This window comes from Crinia signifera, chromosome 4 (genome assembly GCF_055691185.1).
Source record: "Crinia signifera chromosome 4, ASM5569118v1, whole genome shotgun sequence".
NCBI classification, from domain to species: Eukaryota; Metazoa; Chordata; class Amphibia; order Anura; family Myobatrachidae; genus Crinia; species Crinia signifera.
The window spans coordinates 184,683,857-184,696,920 of NC_139220.1; the positions used below are offsets into that span (position 1 = coordinate 184,683,857).

At 45.6% G+C, this 13,064-nt stretch overlaps 1 protein-coding gene across 1 annotated transcript in view; it reads left to right on the plus strand.

The window, feature by feature from the left end:
- The first annotated feature begins 7,013 nt into the window (after window positions 1–7,013).
- The window catches only part of CHRNB4 (cholinergic receptor nicotinic beta 4 subunit), a 28,070-nt gene continuing 22,019 nt past the window's right edge, over window positions 7,014–13,064 (plus strand). The window contains exon 1 of the mRNA XM_083179698.1: window positions 7,014–7,346. Coding sequence (XP_083035824.1) covers window positions 7,295–7,346 — 52 coding nt within the window. The 5' untranslated portion in view covers window positions 7,014–7,294. The remainder of the gene's footprint in view (window positions 7,347–13,064) is intronic.

The following is a 13,064-nucleotide window of genomic DNA, read 5'->3' on the forward strand; positions in this document are numbered from 1 at the left end:
TTCTGGCTGACAGAATCAGCCACTGTAATAGTTTCTTACAAAGGGTACTATTAAATAACACATTTCAATGTACTGCCATAATCAACATATAAGTCAGTCTAGACTGACTCATATGTTGGCTGAAGATTGACGAATTCAGGGCGGGCGCTGATGTCATTTGATGTCAGCCGCCCACCCAAGCTTTTTCTAAGGGGATGCCCATAAAACAATACGAGGTCGAATTTGGTCCCATACGAACGGGCCTGAATCAGGTCCACAGTTCAAACACTGCTTATATATAATATAAATATAGTTACAAATATTTAAAATATGCACATAACTACAATATATTCCAAACATGCTATATTCTGCTACCAGCACTTAATGAATATGTACTTACTATGTATGTAGACACAAACAGCGCCCGTGGATACAGAAGGCCAACCACAGTTCTCCAAAGTGCACAAAAAAGGAACATGCTCCTGATTGGCTCACACCATTGTCTTCTGGTGCACAGAAATGTAGCACGGATAAGCCAGGTCCCCTACCTACCATTATAGGCACAGGAATCTATCACTAGATTGGCTTTAAACCTTCGGCCATGCCTGATGATAGCATTATAGGACTTTCTATTAATAGGAAGTAATGTTGTGCAAAAAAACAAAACAATAACTCTATAGCACATCTATAGTCTGGATCAATAATCCTGACAGCTAATAAACATGAATAAAAATGTGATAATTAAATTATTTTTGTTTTATAGACAAATGCAATATCACTTCACCATAATTTTGTTCAAATTAAAAAAAGTGGTCTGTATTTATTCTTTCTTATTAATAATAATAATAGTAGTAATAATAATAATGTCTGTCAGTCAAAGGTTCCAATTAATGAGATAATGAACTACCTTTAGGGGGCAATTTACCAAACAAGTAAAATCAACCATAATTTCACCTTTACTAGGTATTATTTCTTTTCCGATAGATATTGTACATCAACTTAGCAATATAACATGCATTGTACATACAGTATACTTATACTGTGTATAAGATATATATATATATATATATATATATATATATATATATATATATATATATATAAGATTTAGAGCCAATATGTACCATCTTGGGAAAATTGGTCTATGTATGGTCATGTCCTTAGGATGACCCGTAATCATTACAAATGAGGACAGAAGCTCCTAACCTATTGATCCAATTATGGGTGTGATTCTTTGGAATTCCATTAGTGTTCATGGGATTAAGTGATGTGTGCAGATGGTCAGTCTATAAAGGTACTGTAAATGTAACACTCTATAAACAAAACATTTCACTAGCAAGGGGTGGTATGGTATACAAACATAATAAAAAAAAATTATATATATATATATTTATATATATATATATATATATATACATACATACATACATAGTTATGGAACCAATGCACTTACAGTTTACGTAGATTCTTGTGCGGTGCTCCCATCAGGCACATATAGAGTGATTGCTATATGGTCCAAGTCCACAGTTCAAAAGAATTAGGGCACTCACCAATCAGCAGTGAATAAATGTAACAGCCATCCACACGTGCAAAACCATGGGCAAATGCTATGAAATATACAACTGGATAGTAAGAACATATGTATAAAATGATATTTTATTTCATACATGGCTTGGTGTTAATTCAAATGCAGATCCTTCATCGCAGGTTCTCAATCACACACCTGACTGCCGATAAATGATGTGATGCAGATATCTTACTCTTTGTTTACATTAACTTAGCCACCTGGTGACCTTATTATATTGAAGTCAAACCATGTGCATCTTTATAAATCAGCAGAGAAATGAATATGCCAGTGATCTCCCATTGCCGTTCATAAAAATAGTTTTACAGACAAAGGAAGAATGACATATGTCAATAACTGGACATTTCTAGAGAAAAACTATGTTACTGTGTCACTTAAGACCCCTTACACATTGCAAACATAAACCCATGTAGATTCCGGATTGTTGCCGGTTCGACCGGGTCTGTGCGATGTGAAAGTGCCTTTTTTGAATTTCCCGGGTCCAGCAACTCGGTATTCTGATCCAGTTTAAAAGAAAGGTTAAACCGAGGTCATAACTAGGTTGTTGTGCAGTGTTAACAGGTAACCCAGGTTGAGCGACCCGGGTCCCATTTACACCATAGAGGAGGTAGAGGTTGGAGACAGCGTCAGCTCCTCCCCTGCTCCTGATGACGCTCCGCCTCTCCCCTGTTTGATGTCATCACCCAGCAATATGCCGGGTAGCTGTGGGCAGCAAAACAACACAAATGCCAGGTTGCTCGTGGGAAGGACCCATTTCCAAATCTTGGGTGTGACCCGAAATTTTCGACGTGAAAGGGGTATACGTCTACATAATAGTACATAAAAGTAACCTTTTTCATCTCAGCACTGAACCCTGCAGATATGATGGAAGAATAAGATTATAATATAGAATTTGAGAACCTCCTGGCCCAGCTAGTTTGCTGCTTTATATCGGTGGCTAATGTGCCCTACACATGCAGCGATATGCATGCATTTTCTCAGCAATGTTACTTAATTTTACTCAGGGTTGCCGACTTTCTTATTCTCCTCTCCGGGAGAAGCCCGGAGAGGAGAGATTCAGTAGCCGCTCAGGGAGCGGGGCTTAAGCGTGACATCACTAAGCCCCACCCCCATGCTGTTAAACCAGCGAATTCAGGGATCTCAGTGGAATTTAATATTGCCCTTGACATTAACTATAACTCTACGGAACCTATTGATTGATTTCTGAATGCAATATTTATTCTGTATACAAAGTACAGGGTATAAGTGGTACTCCAGCTTTTGTGTAACCATAAGTCACTGCAGGACATGATGAGACTTGTAGTTCCAGAACTTCTAGGTGGCATGCCGTGCCACAGTTTTAGCATTCCCTAATAGGAAAATTGTGGCAAGGCATGCTGGGACTTGTAGTTTCGCAGCAGCTGGGGAGCCACAGGTTGCCTACGGCTGCGCTAGGGAGACACTGTTTCCTACCACTGTTGTATAGAAAAAATGGGTACTCTTTACCTAGCACGGCGCCCATCGCGGGCATCGCGGGTACATTTATGTGTGCCCGCGACGCGACCGACGCGATGCTCACGATTTCCCATTGAAACCCATGTTAAACATGGAAATCGCGTCGGTCGCGTCGCGGCCGGCCATAAATGTGCACACGATGGCCGCGACGCGATGCCCACGATTTGCCATAGGAATTAATGTTAAAAGACCCGATGGACACGATTTTAATGTTAAATGGCTCAATGGACCCGATTTTAGCATAGGAAACAATGTTAAATGGGCCTTAGAGCCCAAATACTTACCCTGAACTCAGAAATGGCCCCCCCAATTTTTTACGCCACCCCACGATCAACGTGAACCCGAAGCGTGGCGAGCGCAGCGAGCCCGCGAGGGGCGGCGGTACGCGTCCTCCGACCTTTTCATACCCCCACTATCCACGTCGGCGTGGAGTTGAGAATAGAATAGTGTGGCGAGCGTAGCGAGCCACCGAGCCCGAAGCGTGGCGAGCGCAGCGAGCCCCGCGAGGGGACGCGGATACCTTCACAGCTAGACGCGTCCCCTCGCGGGCTTCACAGGTGTCCGTGGCGACGCGGACACCTGTGAAGCCCGCGAGGGGACGCCTTTACCTGTGAAGGTATCCGCGTCCCCTCGCGGGGCTCGCTGCGCTCGCCACGCTTCGGGCTCGGTGGCTCGCTGCGCTCGCCACACTATTCTATTCTCAACTCCACGCCGACGTGGATAGTGGGGGTATGAAAAGGTCGGAGGACGCGTACCGCCGCCGCTCGCCACGCTTCGGGTTCACGTTGATCGTGGGGTGGCGTACAAAATTGGGGGGGCCATTTCAGAGTTCAGGGTAATTATTTGGGCTCTAAGGGCCATTTAACATTGTTTCCTATGCTAAAATCGGGTCCATTGAGCCATTTAACATTAAAATCGTGTCCATCGGGTCTTTTAACATTAATTCCTATGGCAAATCGTGGGCATCGCGTTGGGGCCATCGTGTGCACATTTATAGCCGGCCGCGACGCGACCGACACGATGTCCATGTTTAACATGGGTTTCAATGGGAAATCGTGAGCATCGCGTCGCGTGCGGGCATGTTTAGCCCGCATACGACGCGACCGACACGATTTTTTACCTCACGATGCCCACGATCAAGATCGTGGGCGCCGTGCTAGGTAAAGAGTACCAAAAAATGTATAAAAGGATCATTTATGTATGTATGTACTCCATGATTGCAGCACCATATGAAAGGAACACCTTTACATACCTCCCAACTTTCATTGGTGGCTCAGTGGGACCTTGCATGTGGTGCAGCCGTGTGGCCGAAATTTTGGGGGCGTGACCTTGCACTGAGGGGCATGGCCTGCAAATCGAGTCACTCGTGCGATGCAACACCCCCGTTTTGCGACTGCTACCCCTCTGCCTGCGGGGAATAGACGCTGTGCGCATAGCGTCTATTCACCGCTGACAAGTGGGTGGCAGCGAGGACTCCCAACTGCACCCCCCCCCCCCCAGCCGCAGGACACTGCTGGCCCTGGGCGGGATGCAGGAACGTCCCCCAAAAAGACTGGACGTTCCCGATGTAAACATAACCATTGAGAGGTATGCATTTATGTTGCTTGTGGGCAATCACCATCTTTGGACTGCTGTATTTAATATTCAATTCAGTTGTTAGTGATGGAAATGGGAGCTATCTAATTTTGGATCTTATTCTGATTGAAATTTGCTGCCTTGCGAGTCCATCAGATGCTGGCCACTACCCGCAGTGCCCGCTGCCCCCCCCCCCCCCCCCCGCACACACTCCCCACCCTGCACAACTATGAATGAATGATTTACATAATCATGCATTCGCAGGCGGGGAGAAATCATTCGGTGGTTGGCCACCATCAAATTATTTCTCCAGCGCTCGCAGTTCAGAGACACCTATATAGTGACTCTGAACTGTGGGTGCTCTGTGCAAGGACAGGGCGGGCAGCTGACATCCGGTGATGTCATCTGCCTCCCCCCCCCGCATGTCCATCACAGCCTCATTAGCTTAAGAGTGCCTAGGGTTCTCATGGGAATGCCCATGGAACATTGGATGTTCCCATATGCTAATGGGGCTGCCTGGCGTCCCCCACGTGGGGTGTGTGCACCCGGCGAACCGAATGTTCACAGACACCCTGTGTCTGCGCATGCGCCTGCGCAGACCCACAACATTGGTCCTTCGTGCTAATGCACAGAGTACCCAACAGATCAGAATGAGGTCCTTTATTTCTGTAACAAGTGCTGAAATCAGCAGTCTCATATTGTGACCTGCCCCTTGCAATATTCTCATTATAGCAGAGAAAAACTAAGTCATGTACTGTAATTGCAATGGAGAATTAAATCAGCCCTCCCCTTGCAAGGCATTACTAATAGATATAAGTTGAAATCAGGGGTGAATTTGGGGGTCAGGCTGCCCCACATCATGTCACTGCACCCTTCATGTTGGGGCCTCCCAACTGACAGGGCAGCACCAACCTCTCCACCACTACAATTTACTAACCATTGTCCCCTTCTCCCTCACCAGTTACTAAATAAAAAAACGGTACTTGTGTATTATAGCGGGTTTACGTTTATAGTGGGGGGGTGGCGTGGGGGTACATTTAACATTGTAAGCACCCATTTTGGTGCTTAAAAGCATCCTTTAGGGTGCTTATACAATGTTACATCGCATAGGGGGCATGGCATGCGATGCGATGCAAACATGAACGCGATGAACACCGGGGGCGCCGCTATAATACACAAGTACCAAAAAAACTATTAGCAATAAAAAAAAAAAGATCACTTGGCTTCATCTGACCGTCAGCCTAGCAGGGCTGTTATGCAAGAGAGCATGATATGCTGCCCCCAAGCAGGTGTCATCCCTAGGCAAGTGCCTCGTGTGCATAATGGGAAATCCACCATTGGTTGAACTTCCTGTTCTAATAACTACTATACATAAAAGTTAGCTCAACTGTAGTATGGAAAGAGACTTAAACCAATTTGAGGGAGAGAAAGTCAGATAATTATATGGGGTACATTATTCATTCAATTACCATGAACATGCTGGACAGGTGTGATAATAAGATAAATGGAACCACTGCTGGGACAAACTACTTTTAGTCATAGGTGCCGATTCTGTGGGTGCTCAAGGGCCCGAGCACCCACAGAAATTGATGAGCACCCACGGGCCCGAGTCCCACCACATTAACTTGCTAATTTGCGGCTGCAGTACCCACATCGCCGGACCCGCCACCTGGGAAACAGTATGCCGGGAAGAGTGTATTCTGTCCGCGGAGTACCTGCACTGTGGGGGCATTTATGTATGTGGAACTCTGTTGCGTAATTTGAATATTGGAGACCACTGTGCTCCATAATAGAAATTGGTATTATTTTGTGGCCACACTTCTTCCCCATGAAGCCACTCCCCTATATTTTTGGCTTGAGCACCCACCAGCAAAAACATAAATTGGCACCTATGCTTTTAGTGATGCATTGGCTCCAACATTAATAAATATTGTATGTATATTTATTAATGGTGGAGCCAACACGTCACTAAAAGTAGTCTGGTAATGGTAATTGAATAAATAGTGTGTAGATTCTCCAACCTGTCAGAATTTTACTGAAACTCTGGCCAGTCACCCCTGTAACTGAGGCACATGACATGACCCTAATTAGGGGCACAGGTCTCGCAGCCACTAATGTGCAAGACAGTGAAAGTGTATGAAGATGTGAAATGATAAGTATAACCAGTGCTACTGTCCATGTCTCTGCCGCATACTGTACATCACACAGCCTCCTACTGTACACCATTGTTACATGGCTACACAATCACATCTGCCCTCTCTGTTGTTATATGGACCCAGCTGATTTTGGAGCTGGTCGCGCTGACTAGCGCATCCTGTATAATGTGCAGCTTCCTCTGCAGGCGCCTGCAGCCCCTCTCTCCACTCCCCAGCCAGTGCGCTGCTGTCATCCAGCCCACATACCTCTGCTGCGGTGCAAACTTACCTGCTGCTGCCGGAGCACATCCTCCCCGCCTTCCCCTCCCCGCTCCTGAGTGCTACATTCCCCGCACCAGCCAAAGTTTGGCAGCTGACACTCTTTCAGATACATCCACTCCATCACCCCGGCGCACAGCCATCACCCTGCCTGACTTACCTGCTCCGTAGCCGGGGCAAACTTCTCTGCTGCTCCGGTGCATCCATCATCACCCGGACACCCCACTGGCAGACTACAGGACGCAGCATGGGGGAGCTGACCTCCCTGTTTCTCCTGTGCGCTCTCCTCCTGGCCGACAGTGAGTAATGTGTTTCCTATGTATCCCATCAAACTTCATGCAGCGATCGAGCCTTACACACTGATGTGCCATTTATACTCATTCACGTCCAGCGGGGAGCAGCCGTGTGCTGGCTGTACTGGAGTGCTGGCTGCCTAGGCGGCAGCAGGCACTCACCCTCCATCGCTGTGTGTACAGCATGCCCTAGTAATCCTGTGCACTACGCTCTGCTTCTTCCCTATCAGGTCACTCAGAAATGGCATTTGTATTGTATGTTTGAAATAATGAGGAATATTTGTGTAATATGTAGGGCTAGTCAGAGACACACACACACGGACATTCTACTTGTTTCTTCATTGTTTTCCTTACATGTGGCTAAAAATAAGATGTTGTCTGAAGTTCACTCATGCACAACATCCATCCCAGGGCTGGTTACTGCTGCACTGTATAGTTCGGAAGGATATGACAGTGTGCAGCCTTGCTAACATCAACACATTATACAGAGCCATTGCCCTGGCCATATGTATGGTAATCAACACTTGAATGGAACAGTAAATCTTGTGATCTCTGTATTGAGTGCACGCAGATCACACTGCACAGTTCTGATGAGCATACAGTATCTATATTGAGAATCATGTACCATTCATGTGTCACTATGCATATATCACACACATGTGCAGCAAATGAGCAGAAATAACTTACATAAGGTTCCACAAATTAAATAATCTGTATATATGATCTAAACTGGATTAATTATCAGTTAATAAAAGTATATACAATATACAACATGTCACTCTCTGTGTGTGTAACAGTGACATGTCACTCGTTACATGTATACAGTGTTGTGATAGTCAATAGTTTATAAAATCTAAATAAAAATATACAATATCCAAACTATAGTTATTGTACACAACAGTGTATATTACGCAATTCCTGCCTTTAATACATATGTTTATGTAGATATAAAATGTATTCATCTAATGCAGACATAGCTAATAACACAATTACCAAATACAATAAGCCACACATCCGACATAAGTATACTAAACTAACCTGAAAGTTATTCACACACACACACACACACACACACACACACACACACACACACACACACACACACACACACACACACACATATATTTGATATATTCTATATTATTTATTTATTTATTTACAGTTTCTTATATAGCGCAGCAGATTCCGTTGCGCTTTACAATAGTAGACAGTGATAAGACAAACTGGGTAACAACAGACAGACTTGGAGGTAGGAGGGCCCTGCTGCAAGCTTACAATCTATAGGGATATAGGGGGGAAACATAAGGACAGGCACCAGTAATAGCATAGCAGTTACAAGTCCAGAAGGGAAGCTATATAATACATAAGTGCCTCGGAGGGTTATGCATGTAGAACTTAAATATGATAGGCTTGCCTGAAGAGGTGAGTTTTCAGGGAACGCTTGAAAGTTTGGAGACTGGTGGAGAGTCTTAATGTGCGTGGAAGGGCATTCCATAGGATTGGAGCAGCCCGATAAAAGTCCTGTAATAATGAATGGGAGCTAGTGATCCGTGCAGAAGAGAGTCCGATGCACTGCTAATATATGATATAAATAATACAATACATCATTAAGAGTTTAAAGTTGCATTAAAAATATATAGGATTATAACATTATTTTTCCAAGAGTCCAGAGTAAGCGATGAAATAAATGCAATTATTGTATAAAGAGTTTTATTGTGAGAGCACTTACATTAATATTTGTATTGTGCACCTCAGGTCAGATCATACAGGCAGGAGAGGAACTTTATGCTCAGTGCATGTTTGTCTCCATGTGACAAGTGTGAAATCATTAGCAATGTATTTATCAATTTATTACTGGTTATTTACATAGAAGCACTTCACTGGTAATATGTAGTAATTCATATTAGTCCCTGTCCTAGTGCAGCATGCTATCACTGTTCCCTACCACATGAACACACATACACATAGATTTTTGTCAGACGTCGCTATTGTACCAACATACACAACTGTCACACAGAGGGCCTTGCTCATGTATTGTATACTAGCATTTCAGAGGTACAGTAACTGGCTGGCTGACAGCAATGTCTAGGTTGACACCAAAAAAAGTTGACATGCATAAGGTCGACATTGACAAAAGGTTGACAGAAGCAAAAGGTCAACACATGAAAATGTTGACATGTGTTCTTAACTTTTTCCTACTTTACCATCCATGTGGACACCCATAGGGAATGGTAAAGTGTGCTAAGCGCAGCGAGGTACCTGGCCTAAAGCATGGCGAGTGAAGCGAGCTATGTGAGGGAACTCAGTGCTCAGGTGTTGACATTAACACCAAAAGAGTGAAAACTAATGTTGACCTTTTGCTTGTGTCAACATTTTGTCAATGTCAAATTTGTGCTTGTCAATCTTTTGTTGTTGACCTAGATTAAGTGGTTAATTCAGTGTTAAATTATTCTGTGCGTTGTATTCGTAGGTACTGTACAGTGGCCTTGAGTCACACAAAAGGTTCACTGCCCCATAGAGCTCTGAACACCTTTGTGCAAAGTGGGGCCTATTTCTGCCCCCACACGGTCAGGGCAGGCGACAGGGGGGGGTCAAGGGGGACAAGTGTGATGGGCCCCAGCAATCTCAAGGGCCCCAGAGTTTCCATGCCCCATTACGGCCGCTGGCCTGTCAGTGACCCTCGCGGCCAGGCCATCTACTGTGCACCATCTATGTGTGACTGAGTCTGACTGACACTGTGTGCCACCGCTGTCTACTGTGTGTGCGCTCTGCCCTTCGGTGCTTAGAGCCATCTACTCTGTGTGTGCACATGGCCTGTGGCCGCAGGTGCACAGCCATACCCGCCGCTGGCACTGTGGCCTCAGTTTCTGGCTCCTGTACTTTATAGCACATGCGTGGGTCATCTGTTCCGTGCCTGCTTGTAGTGCTCGGCATTCTTTTGTGAATCTGACAGGCCAGAGAAGGCAACAGCCAGGAGCCAGATCAACAGGACTGAGAACGAGAGAAATATGCACCTGAAAGCATGGACCTGGAGCAGCGGAAGGTTAAATGATCCTCGTACAGAAGAGGGTTGTGTGGATTTGGGATTAGGTGGGGGCCCCAGAAATATAATTGTACAGGGCCCCAAGATTTCTGTTGCCAGCCCTGCACACGGTGCAAATACAGGTGCTGCTGCTGGTAGTAAAACCCTGCGCCAATGGTAAATGGTAGGGATGCCAATTCCGGGGCATTTTTTCAATCCCGGAATTCGGGATTGAAAAATGCCCAATCCCGGGATTCCCGTGATCCCGGGATTGGCTTCCCTAATACAAAAAACATACAAATACAAAAATCTGCACTGGCCACATGCATATTTACTTACAGGTGCGGTGTGGCCGGATGGGTGGACGATGGAGCCTGGGCAGGTAGGCGGAGGATGGAGCCTGGGTGGATGGTCTCATGGAGGCGGCGGCAGGAGGTCAGCGGTGGCAGGAGGTCAGCGGCGCGGTGCACACAGAAGGAGGCGGCTGTTGTGTGGCCTGCGCAGCGTGACCTCTGACGTCGGCACGCTGCGCAGAGCCGCACTGCCTGGGACGGGAGTAGCTGGGCAGCGTCTGAGCATCAGCTGCATGCGCAGTCTAGTCCCGAAATCCCGGGATTGGAAACTCCAGGCGTTTTAGGGGCCAAAAACTGGGATCCCCACCCCCCCACCGATCCTGGGATTGGCCACCCTAATACCGGCCCGGGGGGCATATGGCACCCTGGTCCAGCCCGCCCCTGGCAGTAGATCCCACCCAGATCGCATTGCAAATGCGATCCTATGGTAAAAGGACCCCTCTATCCAAACTCCATTGCAGAATGTACAGTAAAGGTCTTTTCATCATCCCTTAATTTCCACAAAATTAACATTTTCACCTACTTTTGTAAGTAAGTTTAATTTATATAGCGCACTTTCTCCAACAGGACTCAAGGCGCTTTGTAGAAATTACATTTTTAGTCCATTGATTAGAAAAAGGTAAAGCAGGAGATGTCATGGATATAGAAACATTTAACAGCAAATAATAACCACTTAAAGCATTTAGTCTGCCTTTTTTTTTGACCTTTAGATAGCCTCATTCTTCTTTGATCCTTAGTTCTTTGTAATTAATGAATATTTATATGCCTATCCCAAGCATGTTTACATTCCTATGCTGTCTTAGCCTCTACCACCTCTGAGTTCTAATACTTCTTTTCCTTTGAAGAATGTTTTCCTCTTGGACCTTTTTAAAACCCTTGATATACAGTACAGTATTTGAAAGTTTCTCTCGTGCCCTTCTCCCCATTCTGTTTTCTGCTCCAAAATCTACATAATAAGATGTACAGGGTAAGATGCGCTAAACAGAAAATGCAGTAAAAACCCTGTTTTTAGGGTTTTTACCACATTTTCATGTGCAGTAAAGCCCCACTGACGGGGTTTCGCCGCCGGAGGGTTAGTACAGCTCTAGCTGGAGTAACCCCATAGAAGCCTATGGACTTCCTTTCGTGTCCCCCACTGATCTGCACTGCCCCCCTCACCTCTGTCCGGGCAGCATTCTGCTGTGCTGCTCGGGCCAGTGACCTCCTCCTGGGTGCAGGGAGGAGGAGACGGAGCCCGGCAGCCCCTGCAGACGTCTGACCGGGGGGCTGCCGAGCACAGCAGGAGGGGGAGAGCCACAGAGACCCCCTAACCCCCTCCTGCTGCTTTGCAAGGGCATCTCTTATTGCAATACTAATCACATTTTTTAACACATATTAGATTAGTATGAATGTGATGTGCATAGCTGCCTACCATCCTGCATGAGACTCCCTGAAATAACAGCAATCTCCCTGATTAGTCTAGCAATCTCCCTCATTTCACCTAGCCCACCTTACACTGTTACATTTTTGGGGAAAAGAGGAATGAGAGATAGATACAGTTACATTGAATCATCTGCACCATTTCCCAGCACTTTACCAAGTATAGTATTTCTTACTAACTGCTTTGGGGCTCATCTACATTTAGCAGTACATACCCACGCTTCTAGGTGCCACATTCACAATCTCTCCATATATAGAACTAGACATGCCCTTTGGGAGGAGCTTGACATGCCCCCTCAATGGGGTGCTTTGCAAAATTCTATTACCAACTATAAACTCCCTGAAACTAGTTTTCAAAAGTAGGCAAGTATGGTGATGTGTGGCGGGATGTACCGCAAGTGTTTGGTACATCCCACCCACAGTCTCTAATGTATTTATATCCTTCTGAAGATATGATCTCCAGAAATGGACACAGTATTCCTGATGAGGCCGTAACAATGACCTATACAGTGACATTATTACTTCTTTTTTCCTTCTACTGTTCCCTCTCTCTATGCAACCAAGCATCTGACTTGCCTTAATGCTATATTTAGCATCGGGATGCGGTCATTTGGTCTACAGCATGATGGTCGACAGTCATTAGGTCGACACCGTTAGGTCGACATTGGTCTAGGTCGACATAGGAAAAGTTTGACATGGTTCTAGGTTGAAAGGTCATCAGTTCGATAGGTCGTTTGTTCGACAGGTCATTAGTTTGACAATGTCCAGGGCGACAGTCAAAAGGTCGACATGGGGGTTTTTACTGTTTTTTGAGCCAACATGTGCCGACAGGCGGTATTTCATGCCCTACCATCCACTAGGGCGTGGTGGGAGAATAAAATAGTGCCCGACGCATTGCGAGGTCCAAATACAGATCTTAGGGTACTTCAC